At 41.6% G+C, this 16947-nt stretch overlaps 1 protein-coding gene across 2 annotated transcripts; it reads left to right on the forward strand.

Moving 5' to 3' along the window:
- Window positions 1-3529: 3529 nt before the first annotated feature.
- Window positions 3530-16838, forward strand: LOC101873677 (F-box and leucine rich repeat protein 21). 2 transcript variants are annotated; one of them, XM_034067049.1, is made up of 7 exons: window positions 3530-3593; window positions 6647-6742; window positions 7992-8130; window positions 10079-10528; window positions 11742-11864; window positions 12512-12683; window positions 13980-16838. In XM_034067049.1, exons 4-7 carry the CDS (start codon window positions 10154-10156, stop codon window positions 14621-14623), a joined length of 1314 nt encoding a protein of 437 aa, XP_033922940.1. In that variant the 5' UTR covers window positions 3530-3593; window positions 6647-6742; window positions 7992-8130; window positions 10079-10153; the 3' UTR covers window positions 14624-16838. The 2 variants fall into 2 exon arrangements, with proteins under 2 accessions (XP_033922940.1, XP_033922942.1); XM_034067051.1 differs by lacking the exons at window positions 6647-6742; window positions 7992-8130 and having other exon boundaries at window positions 3574-3593.
- The last annotated feature ends 109 nt before the right edge of the window (window positions 16839-16947 follow it).

Below are 16947 nucleotides of genomic sequence, written 5' to 3' on the forward strand. Positions count from 1 at the left end.
TTCTAAAAGCTTAACATTGTCTCAAAAACTTATCCATATAAGCTAATTTTTTAAGTGTTTCCTATAAGGGAAGGAATTTGCAATCAGGCATGTAAATAACCTATTGTTTTCACTGATTATTTCAGATTCTGTGTGGATCACAGAAACTTCTACAGAGGAACCTGGGTGATTTCTGTTGCTAAGACAGGTTGTTTCTTGCCTGCCCATGCAGCAGCTGGTGTCTAGCAGGGCAGCTCACAAGCCTCCAGCTAACATGACACACTAACCTACTTTCTGGGCATGATCGTCACTTGCTACTCTAGTCTGCTCAGTGAGATTTAAATTGTTAGAGCTGCAGTGTTTGTCACACACCTTGAATACTTGGGTTTTAAAGAATGACAGTGTATTACTGTGTTTTCAATACTGTTTGTGAAATACACGGTTCTAAAATTAAGCATTCAAAAGGAAGAGCTACAACATAGTCCTGAGTTGGCTTAGCACACTAATACAAATGCAGCTACTTTCAGAGGGAAATTAGGCTGGCTGGGTATTGTGCAGCATGGAAATTATGGAGCCTCTGTGGAACTTTGGCCAAATCACAGCACCACTGGTCTCCATTGCTCTCTTCCATGAGACTGAGATAATAAGTGTGCAACCACACGTATCCTTTGGGTATGTGGCTTTGTCAGAACCACAATCATGACAAAAACAAAGCAGGGCTTGCATTAACATGTAGAAGTCCTGCTATGAAATTCAGATACGCCAAAGTTAGCATATCAAAAAAGCTGGCAGTGATGTCTTGCGAGACTTATAGATATGAGCTATTGTTGCACAGCACAATGTACTGTGTGGTTTCCTACTTGGCCTAACAACAAACATCCTTGACTTTATATTCTTCATTGGCTTTTCCCAACTCCCTCCTCTTACTTGTGGAGGTTTCTGTTAAAAACTAGTTAAAAAATGGCCAATAACCTTAAGAGACTTGTCTTCATCTTTCAGCACAGGACTCGTGAATCTTCCAAGCGCATGGAGTGCTGATTCTGAATTGTCACATGTTCAGTCTTCACTCTCGGGGAAGCTTCTGATTTCCAGAAAGCTTCCTTATGCTCATTAATTCACGGCTTTACTCACATTGCGTTCCTGATTACTACTTCAAAGGCCAATGATACAAAATATGAATAATCACTCTTGATCAAAGTACACAAAGAGTGGATTATGAAACCTGCGTGAAATGCCATGCATAATATCACTAACCACAGTAAACAGGCAATGTGATTAGATATCTCCTCCTGTAAATCTGTCTGCAGGAGAGACAACCACACGAGGAAGGCTAAGCTTGGATGATGTGGGCAGCCCATAGTAATAGGTTAGATAAGGAGGACCTATATCCAGCGGGGTGGTTTGCCTTTAGCTCTTTGCATCTTGTGTATGAGATGACACAACTGGAGATGTGAGCAGCAGCACTGATGTGATACCTGGAAGATGAGTAGAAGACAGAAGCGCCCACTGTGTGCCCATGTTTGTGCTTATTTTCTTCCAATACTCACAAATCCATAGCTGGTTTTATATAGATTAGTCTATGGGTTTCTGAAGTACATTTGAACCTCTTCCTGTATAGCAGCCCGAACGTCACTGGCGATGTACCAAAGAAACCGATGACTGGTGGATTTAGATACTAGCTGCAAATCTGCATTAATCTCTGTTTACAATCTAGCCTTTAATCACTGCCTACATGGAGTAACTCTTAAGGTAAAGGTGCTTTTTGCAGCAGTATTTACTGAAAAATCAGTTTTAAACTGTATACTAGGAACAAAGGACTTGATAAAATTACCTGGAACTTAATCTCCTGCTTCCTGTAGGGTCTGAGTTAATACGTTTGAGAACCATGTCGTAAGAGTGGTTTTGGTAGATCTTCTAAGCTAAATTGATTGTAATCGTGCAGTGTATTTTGTCATTGCTTGATCAGGGGACTGCAGCACCTCCTGTATGAAGATAGGCTGAGAAAGTTGGGGCTGTTCAGCCTGGAGAAGGCTGCGTGGAGACCTCATAGCAGCCTTCCAGTATCTGAAGGGGGCCTATAGGGATACTAATGAGGGACTTTTCATTAGGGACTGTAGTGACAGGACAAGGGGTAACAGGTTGAAACTTAAACAGGGGAAGCTTAGATTTGATATAAGGAGAAATTCTTTACTGTTAGGGTGGTGAGGTACTGGAATGGGTTGCCCAGGGAGGTTGTGAATGCTCCAACCCTGGCAGTGTTCAAAGTCAGGTTGGACAAAGCCTTGGGTGACCTGGTTTAGTGTGAGGTGTCCCTGCCCATGGCAGGGGGTTGGAACTGGATGATCTTAAGGTGCTTTCCAACCCGAACTATTCTGTTCTGTTCCATGAAAGCTTGTACTTTGAAGGTATCACTCACTGAGTGATAAGTATTCCTTCATATTCCTTTCATTGGCCCTTCAACACACTCAACGTTTTTCAGATCTGTGTGAAGAAACTGTATTCTGATGGCACACAAATACTCGGCTGTGTTCTGCCAGGTATGCTTTTATGCAGATATAATCTACCACTGCAGTGCTTCATGCTTAGTGTTATCTCTTTATATAAAGATGCTATAAAGGCTTGCTCATGGTTAATCATTGCTGTATGCAACAGCCAGGAAACCTGTGGTTGTGTTCTGTAGCAGCTGGTAATAAAAGCTCAATTGTTCAGATAAGACTGGAATCATAAAGAAACACTGACTAGTGATGAGCTGCATAGATAAAATATGCTTTGTTATTATTACACATTAGGTAGGAAGTTCTTCTAGCATCTCCATTTGGACATACAATGCAGAGCTCAGTTCTGTCCTTGGCAGGGTGACATGCATTGAGGGTATGCACAGTGAGCAGGGAAAGCCTTGCTGTTCAGAATAGAGCCCTTTTTGACCAACAGACAACTAAAATCTAGCATCCTTCTGCTTGAACTCCACCTTCTTTCAACGTGCTCAGCAGTGGACCGACCATCCTTGGCTGGCTTTGGCTTCCCCTGAGGAGGGCTGTAATGCAAGGAGGCAGAGACAACGCTGCTCCCATGTCCATCCTTTAGGCCAAAAGGATGGATCTTCTTTGCTGTTGTGCCACAGACCCGTTTCCATAGGGAAAGACCGTACCTGAGGCAAACTAAAGAGGCTCACGGGGCAGTTTCCAAGGGCCGCGGCTGCCTCCAGGGGTTACCGGTACTTCCCATAAGGAAATGATAACAACAGCCGAGAGAAAGAATGACCGGGAGGCACAGCCTGCACCAGGCCCCTCTTGCCCATGAGGAGCAACCAGCCCAGCCGCTCATGATGGAAGGGAAAGGAGAGAGCAGGCGATCAGAGGCAAGACCCCTCCGTGCCGGGGATCAGGACCTGGGCCGGAGCCGCCCTCCCCATTTTAGCCCCAGGGCATCACCCCGGCGAGCGTAAAATGGCGCCCGCCGCCCTGAATGGCGCCTGCGCGCTGGGGGGGTGTGTGCGGGGCGGCAGCTCCGGCTCCTCCCCGCCGTGGCGTGGTCGGGGCAGTGCGCGGAGCCTGAGCCCTGCTCTGCGGCTGCCCGCGGCCCTGCCTCTGCGAGGGAGCCGCGCCGAGGCGGCGGTGAGCGCCGGGGGGAGGCCGGGGGTCCCCGCTTGGCGGCCCGGGGAGGGGGGAGAGGTGGTGGCGGAGCGGAGCTGGACGGCAAATGCCAGCTGAGGAGGGAGAGCTTGGTGATCCGTGAGGAGCCTGAGCTCAGCAGGGCGCCTGCTGCGTTCGTGAACCCTCGGCCTGAGCGGAGGTCGCCGCCCTCAGGGCCACGGCCGCCCTCCGGCCTCTCAGCAAGAGCTGCGGGGGGCACCGCGGGGAAGGTAATGCCCTGCCCGGGGCTGCCTTCGCTCGGAGTCCGCCTGTGCTGAAGTGTCAGGTGGAAGAGACTCCAAACCGCCGACCTGCGACCTCCTGCTGTGCTTTAACACGGGGCTTGTATCTTCTTCGGGCACCCGGTTGGGGCGAGTGAGGCACTGGGGGTGCCCGGGACCCGTCGCTTGTAAGGAAAGAGGGTTTTTCCGATGTAAAGAGGTTAAACGGCTTGTTAAAGATGGGTAGAACCACTTCTAGAAAGCCTGTAGAAAGAACGTGTTTGTTTCTGCCTTGCAGCGTTTGGGTGAAGAGAGCTCTTGAAGCTGTGGAGCTTCAAATGTGTCATTAAAATAAGGGGAGTTTTGAGTGTTGTTTGTAGTCTAAAAGTGAATTCAGATGGGGGTGGCTTCTGAATATAGTGCATCAGTAGAACAGCTAGATTTTGTCACCTGAATAACACTGAAAGTGACAATTCCTGCAAGCATTAAGGTGTTCAGCTGAGTGCTGGTATGTCTCACATTAAGAATGTGATCAATCCCTTGAAACAGACTCAGTTTCGAGGAAGAAAGAAGGTTTGAAACCCCTTTCAGAAGCAGAAATGCCCTAAATGAAGAAAAAGCTTACGCTCGGAGCATGTTGTTCTGAAACTGAAGCTTCCAATGCGTTTTCGGGTTGTGTTTTGAAACGTAGGCGGCGACTGGGGCTGCATCAGCAGTTCCAGCGCTGCCTTTCTGGAGTTCGGGATCTGCTGTGCCTGTTCTCCATAGGGACTCCGAATTCCTTCACATTGTGACCTTGGTGCGATCACTGAGCTGCAGTTTCTTAAAAGACGGTATGATTAACGGGACAGGTATTTCAGCAGATCCATAAACGTTAATTTCCAAGTGTTAGAAAGTTAAGGCTTAATTATCACGATGCTTGCTTTATCCCAGTGGATTTCTGAGCTTAGTTATTTAAAAGGGGGTTTATTTCGCAGGAACTTGATTTCTGCTGCATTTCTTTTGGATTCCCCCCCCCCCTTTTTTTTTTTCCTCTCCTAGAAACCGGATTTTTATGGTGTTTTATTAATTCCTGCTGGGTCCTGGTGCTGAGAACTGAAAGGGGAATCTACAAACCAGAGGAAGCAGTTATTTCCTTGTGGCTTGAATCCATGATATGTTGGGTTTTAGTAATAAGCCCCCGTTTCTTGCAACAGCCATGGGAAGCAGTGAACAGCTGCTGGCTTAACTGAGCCCCTGCTGACTGTTCCTCTCAATCCCCTGCTGAGACCTCCTGTCAAGGGAGAGATTTTAGCATCTTAATTTTAGCAGAAGTTTATGCTTCTTTTAGCAAGATAAGCTGCAGAAACAGTTATTAAATTCGATTTCTTTCCTGATCCCTGGTGGGTTTTGTGGGTTTGAGTAGGATAACGTGCAGCTGTGCAAAAATACCTGATCAGGGGATGTTAAGGTCAAAGAGTTTATATAGAGAAAACAGCTGTATAGGGTAGTGCACCAGTATTTGATACCGTGCTGCGCACAGACAGGTGTGATAAACCTCACCAGTTATCCAAGTGTTTCACTTCAGTGACTGTGGTGTTGCTGTTTCCTTTGATAATAATTTGGGTAACTCTGCCTTAGACTAACAGTTCACTGTTATTTACATTACAAGTTTGTATCTGATTACATCTCTGATAACTAGCTATTCTTTTATTATAAACATTTCTGCTTGTGTGAGCTTAGTTCAAGCTGCTTTGCATGATTCTTCTGACCTTGGACACTTAAAGGAAGCATCATTGGGCTGTGCACCCAATTGTTTTATTATTTAACAACTTTGAATAACTTTTTCTTTTAATGTATCTAAATTTATTACATTCCTTACTATGAAAGGATATTAATGTCCTTCTCCTAAAGTTCTGAGATGTTATTTTGCTATTAACATTTATTTTGCTTGCAGCTGCACTGAGAAGTGTTGGGAAGAATACAGATATCCTCACATTAGACCAGATGGAGGGTATACTCTTGATTTTTTAGCCCAGTGACAGGCATGTAAAGTTTATTATGATGAAGACTTCAGTTATTTGGTGTGGTTTTATAATAGCAAACTTAGTGAAATTTTGGGAAGCAAAGCTTCCAATGATTCCTTATGGTGGAAGAGACTGAGGTGCAAACAGCTGTCATATAGTGTTAAAAGAAAGTAGTGTGGAGGGATATAGGGGACTTTGAGTCTAAGCCCCCTTGATGTGGTAGTTGGTGATACACTTGCTGCGTTGCACAGGCTTTCATCTGCATTCTGGGAGCTCATCAACAGGGATGAGGCTGCAGTATGGGTGGTTTATTGTCCATTGAGTGCAGCTCTTGCCTTGCTCCTTGCCAGGTGACTGCATTCCCAAAGCTGTACTGGGTGGTGGCTGCTGCACGTTGGGTGGTAGGAGGCTGTGCCATGTGGCCTCTGTGTCTTCATCGTCTGTCACGTAGTTCCCTAGGCCACTGTCATTTGCCAAACTTCACTCCTAATGGTAATGATAATGGGAATATCGAGTAAGTTACTCTTTAAATTGTAGTGTTGGCCAGTACAGTGTAAATGGAGCTGCAACACTTGTTTCCCGTCAATTTTATACTTCATCCAACCTCACATTTTTATCAGCAACATAGTATTTGAAATATGGGAGGAGGTACCTGTGTTAAGATGATGCTGTCAGGCTCTTTTACTAAAGCAAGAAAATGTATAAATTGGTTGCAGTGTATTTTCCTATCACTTTTGCATGGGATGTAATACAAGGATTATTCTTTTTCAAGACTAATAAAGGTTTTTATGGCATTTTATCTGGACAGGAGGGGAAAGCAGACAGATGCTTGTGAATGCCCCATGGCTGCAGCTGCCTCAGTTTATTTATTTATTGCCTGTTGTAACTTGGAAGCATTCTTTAGGTAAGAAAGCTGCTTCAAAAGACATCATGTGGTTTATAAACTTACACTTAATGCACTCCTGTACTGAATTTTTAAACTGCATCTCAGTGTTTTGTACTAATTACAATGTTATTTATGTATTCTGTTTACATGTGGCATTATAAACCTGCAGCATTAGAAACTGACAGCAAACAAATTTTATGTGCTGTGCAGTTAGCGAAGGGACAGTCTGCTCACTTCACAGGAGAATGTAATACAAGGCCATCTCATCAGCTGCAGACTTTTCAGATGCCGTCTGCAGTTACTAATGTGTATCAACTTTCTAAGTATAGGCAAGCATGACTATGCAGCTTTTCAATTTTCTGATGCATGAATTGAGCAGCAGTATTACTTGCATGGATTTCAGCGTTAAGAGTTTGACTTTGCTAAGGAGATGGGGACTGCTTCTCTTGTATTCATAGCTAACACATGTACTGCACCTGTGCTAAACTTGACAGCTATAAAGCTGATGTTAAGTGGGTGGTTTTTCAGAACATGAGGATACAACCTGGAAGAATGTAGAGCTTCATGTCTGAATTCAGTGTGAAAAGGTTTCTAAAGATGTTATTACTGGTTGAACACAATACTTTGTAAATGTGTTCAGTTTCTAAATCTGCTTTTCATTTAAAAGCTGTCAGTGATTAAGTAAGATTTGTGTTGCCATTCCTATAGCTTTCCATAAAACCATCTACAAATAATGTAAAGTGGGTAACAGAGTTTGGAGTTTTGGGGTATGCTTTCTATAGCAGACCAGGATGCTTTCATACTAAGATACAGGGTAGGTTTTTCATATTAGTATGGGGAGGATGTTCATGCATCACTGATACCCTTTTTCCAGAGTGTTTAATTAGCTAAAATAGTTTGCTTGCTGTCAGGATTATCACGATGCTTTTGGAGTAAAAGTGAGTAGTTAACATTTCTTATCCAGGTTTGTAATTTCTTTAGGTAATATTCAAGAATCCAGGGGTGTATCTGTGTTGCATAAGAGTACTGATGTGACTAAAACTTTAGATAATAAAAAACCTAGATTTGTGCCAACAATTAAACCTTCACACTAGTTAAGTGATAGTTTTCAAATAACATTTGGTAAAATTAATTTGCTTGTCACATTCCATTATGCAACTTCTGTGTCTGCACTGCCGTGCCATGTGTCAGTCTTTGTCCCATATCTGATTTCAATCCCTCCTCTGAGTCTCCCAGACCAGTGTTTCTTTGGTTGGTGGCTTCACAGGTCAGTTCATCTGGGACCAGTCCCTGCCTTCTGGTTAAGGAATCCATGCACACATTCAGGATGACTCAACAGTGGGATGTATGCTTGGATACCAGGAGGGTGCTGGTAACTTGACAGGAACTTCCAGATTTTTTTGGAGGTATGTATATGTGTAACTATCATTGAATACTACCTGGATTATACAACATAAAACTCAATTTAGTTAACTTCAGTTGTATTTTGAAATATATACTGTTTGTAGTTAGAGTATTCACATTTTCACAGTAAATATTAGGGCTTCGTGTTTGGTGAAAACTTCGATTTATAACCAGTGGGACCTTTTTCTGCTTTGCATCTCACAGTAATATATCGTAATTTTACTTACTTACAGTACTGCAATATGGAACCCTAAAAAAAGCAGGAGGTATTTGACTCAAAAAGTACTGAGACTTTGCTAAATTTGGCAAGACTATGAGCAACTGCAAGAGAGAGTTATGTAATGGTTAATTGCTACATCCACACATAATGCATTGGAGTTCCCATTCATTATGTGACTTAAAGCAGTCAGAAGTCATAAAACATGGTCTTGTGGATGACAATTCGGTAACATGGTCTAGTAGCAAAATGTTTGTTCATGCTGAGCTTGCATCTTTATTAAGTAACAGTAATGTATTGTTTAGAAATACTGCTGTGTTTTGGAGCATATTGTTCTTCATTCTCCTTGACTTGCTGACTTTGTTAATGTAAGGCATGTGTGTTTATTCAAGGAAGAAAAACTCCTGTTATTAACTATAATATAAAGAGTGTTTCTAGCTTCTCCTCCTCCATATATTACCTATTACTATCATAAATGGAACTTTAAGCAGACTGAGTGAAGATTTCTAATGACTGTTAGACATATGAACAGCTCTTGATCAGTTGGCTAATTCTGAAAGAATGCAAATGCTTTCTTTTGATGAGAGTGGAGTTACACTTATGTGTCAGACACCTTATCAGCTGCAGAGCAGGTTCCATAAGCTGGGGAAAATGCCAGATACATTTTTTTGATAGGATAGTCTGTATTTTGGTAGCTGTTTCTGGATTTTGGTCTGGGTTCTTTTTGATCCCATAATGAGGTTATTATGTGGAATGTTTGCTCCAGAAGAAGCATGCTGTGAGTGTTACCATGGAAGATTGTTCAGTAAAAATAGATAATGTGTGCTCTTTGTTCTTGAAGACTACATGGTTGCTTTGAAAAGTTTAGTTTCAGGGTGGCTGGGAAGAGATAAAATCCTATTGAACTTTGAGAAAGGCCTCATCCAGGGGTAAAATGAAGTGGCATTTGAAATGGTTAAGACAGTTGTTGAGAATGGACTGCATAACAGAATTCTGTGTGGAGTGGACTGAGTAGATAGCACTGTGTCAGCATGTGAATGAGGGGCTTTTCCTGATGCTGCCGTTTTTCTGAACTCTGGCTTATATGGCAGATAACTCCTCAGTGGAATCATGCAGTTTGCTGTATCCCAGGGTCCCTGTCCTTTTCTCTTGCTGAAAAACAGCATGTGAGCCTTACTTTGCCCTGGTTTCGTAAGTGGCCTCTGAAGTTTTCTGTTGTAAGCTGGACAAACATTTTTTCCTCTGCCAGGTATGATTGAAAAAACCCAATCAAGACAAAAAAAAATCAGAACTTTTCTATCTCACTCTTCTGAGCGTGTCTGTTCCACATTCATTGGTGTTTAAATGGACATTTATGAATTGAGTTCTAGAGTTGATAAAATTCTTCTAGAAACTGAATAGATTCCATAGTTTGCTGAGTTTAAACATACACAGTTTGCTACCGCTAAACTAAATTACTGTTAATTACCTTATTTTCCCCCATAAGGTGTCTTATATACACTATGAAGTAATAACACATGAAACTACACTTGGTAGATTAACAAACCCAAGTTCTCCAAGATTCAAGTCAAGTTGTACAACATAAAAGATATTGAGGAAGCATGTCCTTGCTAACATCTGTGGATTGGATATTGACATACCATTTTTCATAGTAGCATGCTGTATTTAAGTTTTACTAACTTGTTATCTCTGTGTTTCTATAGTTTTGTCTCTCCCTATCTCTATTTTTCTAGAGACCTATTGCATGTGAGACCTTTCAGACAACTGCAGTTTGAATACATTGGGTCATTCCAATACCTGAAGCTTTCATGATGAAGAGAGCTAAGCAGAGAGGTGTGGTTGACAGTGAAGCTCCTCAAACATCACAGAAAAGCAAAAAGCAGAAAACTTCTTCCTATGGCTCAGTGTTTGGTGAATGTGACTTGCACTCCTCAATGGACTGGGGAAACCTTCCACACCACGTTATTCTACGTGTTTTCCAGTTTCTGCCTTTAGTCGATCGAGCGAGGGCATCTTCTGTTTGTCGAAGGTGGAATGAAGTTTTTCACATCCCAGATCTCTGGAGAAGATTTGAATTTGAACTTAGCCAGCCAGCTACTTCTTACTTAAAGTCTACACACCCTGATCTCATTCAGCAGATTATCAAGAGGCATGCTGATCATCTGCAGTACGTCAGCTTCAAGGTAAGTCTCAGATGAACAGAGGCTTGTCTTGTCACGTTACTGAGCGTAATATATGCAGCTTCTCTGTGTCAGCTGGCTCAGGTGTTGTACCTGGGAAGTCTTATGCTTAAAAATGCAGCTACTGCAACATTTCTATGGATGCACATGTTTTTTTTCCATTTCCTGCTTTCTAATCTCTACAAAGTGAAGGAAGAGCTAACATCAAGTGATACAGTGCTGAAGATTGAAAGATGTGTTTTCAGCATTTACAGAATACGTAGTTTCTGTGAGTCAGTGTTAGTGGCAGTCTCTGTACTCAGCAGATTATGGTGCAGATAAATATTTCTTACACAGAGAAGCTTTCAAGGAAATCATAGAATCATAGAATAGTTAGGATTGGAAAGGACCACAAGATCATCTAGTTCCAACCCGCCTGCCATGGGCAGGGACACCTCACACTAAAACATATCACCCAAGGCTTCATCCAACCTGGTCTTCTGTATATAATTTGTTTTCAAAATAAGGCTTTACAGTGAAGAATGTTGTAATTTTAGAACCATGCTTCGAAAAAGTATGAGTAAGGGAGAAAGATGCTGTGCCTGTATATTCAGGTGTTTGATGTGTAAGGACATAAGTAACAGTAAACTTGATTTAAATAAAAGCTAGGTTGTAGTCTCAAGATTGCATAAATGCAGATTTTCTTTCATTTGAATACTTGATACAGTTTGCTCTGTTCATCTGAGATCAGAGTTGGAATTACAGGTGCTTTTTTCACCCATTTGCAGTCACTTCTCCTTAGAGGGTATCATAGTTCTAAGCTCTGACGAAAAGGCAGAAGAAAGGGTTGATATTAATGCTGGGATGAAAATCAGGAGGTTCTTTTTCTCAGCATTGGTAGTTTCATCTGTAAGACTCTAGAACTGGTATTTAGAAAAGAGACATACATACAAGTATCATAACACCAATACTAATTACAGTTGTTTGGTAGGAAGACATGAGGTTATTTGAAGAGAAAGCTTAAATCTCAGCTCGCTGTTCATACTACTAATACCAAGCAGTCACAATCAGGAAAAGTTTCTAATAGTGACCTTCCTGTACCTGAAATTAATGTTGTGCTTGGTCCTTGTTGTAAATCCAGTCTGGTGCAGTACAGCTGAGGAGGTGTGGAATGTGCAGGCTTGGGTATCCATGATCCATAAAGAATATTTTCATTACTTTCAAATTGCTTTTATAGGTTGATAGTAGTACTGAGTCAGCAGAAGCAGCCTGCAATATCCTTTCTCAGTTGGTAAACTGTTCTATCAAGACACTGGGTTTGATTTCTACAGCAAAACCGAGCTTCATGAATGTCTCTAAGGTAATGTTCCACCAACTGTAACCAGAGTGACTTAATTCACTTTTAAGCCGCTTGTGCTTTCTGTTGTTTTGTATCTTTAATTTGTGTCATCTATTAATATTAGGAAAATAATCATTGCTTCTGTTTATTAAAATCAGTAACACTGATGCTTTGTGGTAGAGATGGGGAATGGTTTAGAAGCTTGGGGTTCTCATTCTGGGTTAAGAGAGAAAATGACCGTGTGCTGTAATGTGGTGTTAAAATATTGGGAGATTTTTCTTTCTTTGCCTCCGCAGGTCACAGCAGAGTTACTTTCTGGAAAATAAAATAAATACCACTTCCTTTATTTCTGCAGGTAAATTCTAACTAGTTCAGGCTCATCACTGAATACTTGTCCCTGTTTTCTTACAGTGAAAAGATAAATCAGAGTGGATGAGTTAAGTATTGAGTGTAGAGTTAATTCTTGTCACATGTAGTAGTGTATTTTTAGTGACGAGTACCTGTGTTCACGTTCAAATAATGCTTTCTTTGTTACACAGCTAGGGGATACCTAAGAAGGGATGAGTTTTTGTACTTTCTGCACAAAACCCGAGTTTTAGATGCTGAAATTTTGCCCATCTTTTCATTAAGATTTCTTTTTTTTCCCCTCCTTCAATTTCTCCCAACAGGCTCATTTTGCTTCAGCACTGACAGTGGTTTTTGTAAACTCCAAGTCATTATCCTCAATCAAGATAGATGATACACCACTTGATGATCCTTCTTTGAAGGTTCTTGTTGCTAACAATAGTGATACTCTAAAGCTGCTAAAGATGAGCAGTTGTCCTCATGTATCACCTGCTGGTGAGTAGTGAATGTGTAAAATGTAGTAGTGAAATACCAGAAAATGACAGTCAATACTTAGTTTGAAACAAGATATTCATAAAACCTCTGATGTTCTTCTGAGTCACTTTGCAGAGTTTTTTATTGACCTTGGCTTTAGGTAGTTGGAAGGAGAAGGATAAGTTGGAGTAATGAAGATGGGGATTCTCCTCGCTTGACTGCATCTTCTGAGATTTTCTTTTACATTCTTCTCAGCTGCTTCAGTACATCTGATGACAGGCTTTGAGAAGGAAAAGCCTCCAAACGTAGTACAAGCCTTTAACACATATTCCAAGCACTTACAGTTCGTTGCCAGTTCTGTTAAGGGTAATGAAATATATGCTGAGTAATGTGGGCAACTTTGTGAACTTAACCAACTGGCATTCTCTGGGAACGCACATGCAAAATCCCTGAGCCATGAATCAGCTACTGGTTGGTGGGATAAAGGAGATGAAACAATAACAGTTTCATAAGGTACTGAGAGTTTAACTTACTGAGAAAAAGTGTTAATGCTTCAAAGTTCCGTTAAAAATACACAGAGCCTGTACAGAAAAACTAGCAGTGGAAGACTGCGAGTCTTTCCGTGTCTGTAGTGCCCTCGTGTGTCCAGATCTGGTAGTTATGAACTTGCTCATGTTAGAGTTGGTTGGTGAAAGGCTCACGCCTGTTGAAATACAGCTTTGACAGAAAGTGCAGAAGGCTTTTAGGTCCCTTCTCATGTACGTTTCTTCTGGAACCTTGATGCTGGGGAGAGGGAATCCTGGTTTTGTCTCTTTCCTTTACTTTCCAGAGTCCATAGATCGTGATTTAATCTGTCTACTTTATATTCCAGGAGATTGAGCAGTGAGGTGGTTTATGTTTCAGTTCAGGGAAGGGTCTGTTTTTTAGCACAGCTCTTCAGCTAGCTTGCTGGTGGTCATTTAATTAGAATGCTTGGATGAACACTGAAGGAAGGAGTATTAGGGAAAGGAAGTGGCAACTTCAGCTGAACCTTGCCTGATTTCAGTTGCTGCTTTTAAGTTGAAGAAATTTTGCACAGGGAAGGCAAAGAGGAAGAAGGGTGTGTGCAGATCCAAGATGAATACAACTAGATAGATTTGCAGCTTTAACTGATAAGTGTCTATGGCCAAAGCCCTTTAAAGGGTGTGGATATTTGGAACTTTATGGTATTTCATAGGTTTGGATATAGGCGTGAATACTCAAGCCAATAGAATTAGGACTTGCTTGAATTTTACATACACTTTTCATTTTGCAGAGTAATTGTTTTTTGTTCCTCAGGAATTCTCTGTGTTGCTGACCAGTGTCATGGACTTAAGGAGCTGGCTTTGAACTACTACATATTAAGTGACGAACTGCTGCTGGCTCTGTCAAGTGAAAAGCATGTTGACCTTGAACACCTTCGCATAGATGTTGTGAGTGAAAATCCCGGCCAAGTTGAATTTCACACTATTAAAAAGCAAAGCTGGGATGCTCTTGTTAAACACTCCCCCAAAGTCAACATTGTGATGTATTTCTTCTTATATGAAGAGGAATGTGATGCTTTCTTCAGAGAGGAAACCCCTGTTACACACCTTTACTTTGGTCGTGCAGTAAGCAAAGCGATGTTAGGTCGCATTGGCATGAATTGCCCAAGGCTGATTGAGCTGGTTGTGTGTGCTAATGGACTCCAGCCTTTGGATGATGAACTTATCCGGATTGCTGAGCGCTGTAAGAACCTAACAGCAATGGGACTTGGTGAATGTGAAGTGACTTGCAGAGGTTTTATTGAATTTGTGAAGATGTGTGGGGGCAGGCTTACCCAGCTCTCTATAATGGAGGAGGTACTGATTCCAGATAACGATTATAGCTTAGATCGACTCCATTTGGAAGTCTCCAAACACTTGGGAAGACTCTGGTTTCCTGATATGATGCCAACATGGTGAATTCTTTATATCTGTGGACAAAAGGGTAGAATCAGGGTGTTGCTTTCTATGCAAATAAAGAATTTAAAAATGAAACATGGAAACTTACTTCCAGGTTTGAGTTTTTCTACCTTGAGAGCCTCCTAGTAGTGTCACAGCAAAACATTCTGGAGTGTTAATGGTATGTTGAAATAGAATCAGTGTACTTAACACTGCTGGAAGTGTCTGTGGTTTACAGGTGCTTCAAACCTCAGTGAATTGGGCTTCTCTGAGCTTCATTTTAAGTGTTCCATCCACATTAAAGGTTGGGAAGTTTCATGTTTTTGTTTAATCTTTCTGATGTAGTCAGAACAGGACTAGGGAAATTTTTTTCATTAGTAAACCTATGTTTATGGCAAGCTGGATACAGCTTGGAATTCAGTAATTTGATGTTTTATGCAGCTTTCTTCTAACTATTAATGTTTATAAATGTAAAAGCTTTGTACATTAAAATACACTAGCCCAGATGACTCAGATATAGTCTGATTTCAACTCATGCTAGTGTGTTGAAATGTTGTGGTAAATAAGCTTATGCTTACAAAGAACCTTTCCACTTTTAAATTGCACTTTAATTTTGTCAGACTGCATTGTAGAGACTGTGTTCACTGTTTTGTTTTGCTGTCTTATGCATTGAATGAGTGGGAAAGAGCCCTTGTTAAAATGAATGAATCTAAAGTTTGGGTTTAGATTGGTTGTTGGGTGAATGACAAAGCACTTTGGAAACTGCCAGAGTATAAGGAACAGCCTCTGGATTTGGGGGAGCTCAAATCTTTGGTTAGAGAGATTGTCTGTATGCTTTCATTGTTAAAAGATAAAAAGGATCTCATAAATGTGACTAGTTAGGAAGAAGAATCAAATGGAATGCAGTTATCTGAGCACTTTCTGTCTGGAATTAAGGATTTAGAGCATTTAAAAAGTAAACTACTTGCCAGTTAGAGGCTGTGGCCTGCAGAAATCTTGCCTGTGGCTCATAGAGCTGTGCTGTAAGCCCTGATTTCTAGAGTAGGGGTTGCTGGAGGTGATCCACGAGTTTTTAATTCAGGACTGTTTAATACTTGTTGTGGTTAATTGTTTTTTGAGGAAGATTATATTTCTCTATTTTCTTTCAAGGGGAAAGGAATGGTGAATTGATGTGAATTCAGAGTGTGTATTTTTGTGTTGACATTTTACATGCTGTAAACTGAACTGCATTGTATATAATTTTTGCTGTAATTATTTTCATGCTGTAGCTGTTCTATCTTCCTATTTATAAGGAGAAGCCTGCATCTGATTTGCTGGTGGTATTTGTCACTGTTGTGGTTTAACCCTGGTTAGCAAGAAAGCCTCGTGTAGTCACTCCCTCACTACTCTCCATTGGGATGGGGCAGAGAATCAGAAGAGTAAAAATGGGAAAACTCGAGATAAAAACAGTTTAACAGATAAAGCAAAGGCCTTGCACACAAGCAAAGCAAAACAGGGTATTCATTCACCACTTCCGCTGGGCAGGCAGGTGTTTAGCCATCTCCAGTGCAACAGTGCTCCAGCATGTGTCACACTGACTTGGGAAGATAAATGCCATCACTCCCAACGTTCTCTCCTTTCCTTCCTTCTTCCTCAGCTTTATATGCTGAGCATGGTGTCCCATGATATGGGATATGCCTGGGATCAGCTGTTCCAGCTGTGTCCCCTCCCCAGTCTCCTTGCTGGTGAGGTGATGAGCAGAAGAGGCTTTTACTCTGTGTAAGTGCTGCTCAGTGACAGAAACATCCCTGGGTTATTAAATCAGCAGTTCCCAGCACAGGTCCAAACCATTGTCCCATACAAGCTCCTGTGAAGGAAAGTAGTCCATCATGAAGGAAGTGTCCAGACAAACCCAGCCCATTCAGATCAGACTAAATGTTGGTTTCTTCCAAGCTTTACACTGCAAAAGCAACATCTGAAAGGTTAAGCCACCACTGTCCTGGACAGATTTGTTCCCACTTGCAAGCTGAAGGCTTTCAGATGACATACAGTGTCTGTCTGAGTCAGTAATGTGTTACTGCTTGTTGTGCAGTGGAGAAGCGTCTGACTCTGGTTATTGGCGGCTGTTACCCAAGTTCTTGCTTCCATAATCAAAGGGATTGAAAGATTCGGAATGCTTCTAAACAGTATTTGGTTTAAGATGTGTGGTTTGCTTTAAATGTAAACATAATAAAGTGATCTAATACATGCACTGACATTAGACTCTTAATCTATCTGTTGCACCACATCCTCCTGTTAGGCAGGGTTCTATCCTTTCAGGAACCATCTGCTTAAACCTGGGGAGAGGCAGTAGAAATGTTCAGCTT

This window comes from Melopsittacus undulatus, chromosome 10 (assembly GCF_012275295.1).
Source record: "Melopsittacus undulatus isolate bMelUnd1 chromosome 10, bMelUnd1.mat.Z, whole genome shotgun sequence".
Taxonomy (NCBI): domain Eukaryota; kingdom Metazoa; phylum Chordata; class Aves; order Psittaciformes; family Psittaculidae; genus Melopsittacus; species Melopsittacus undulatus.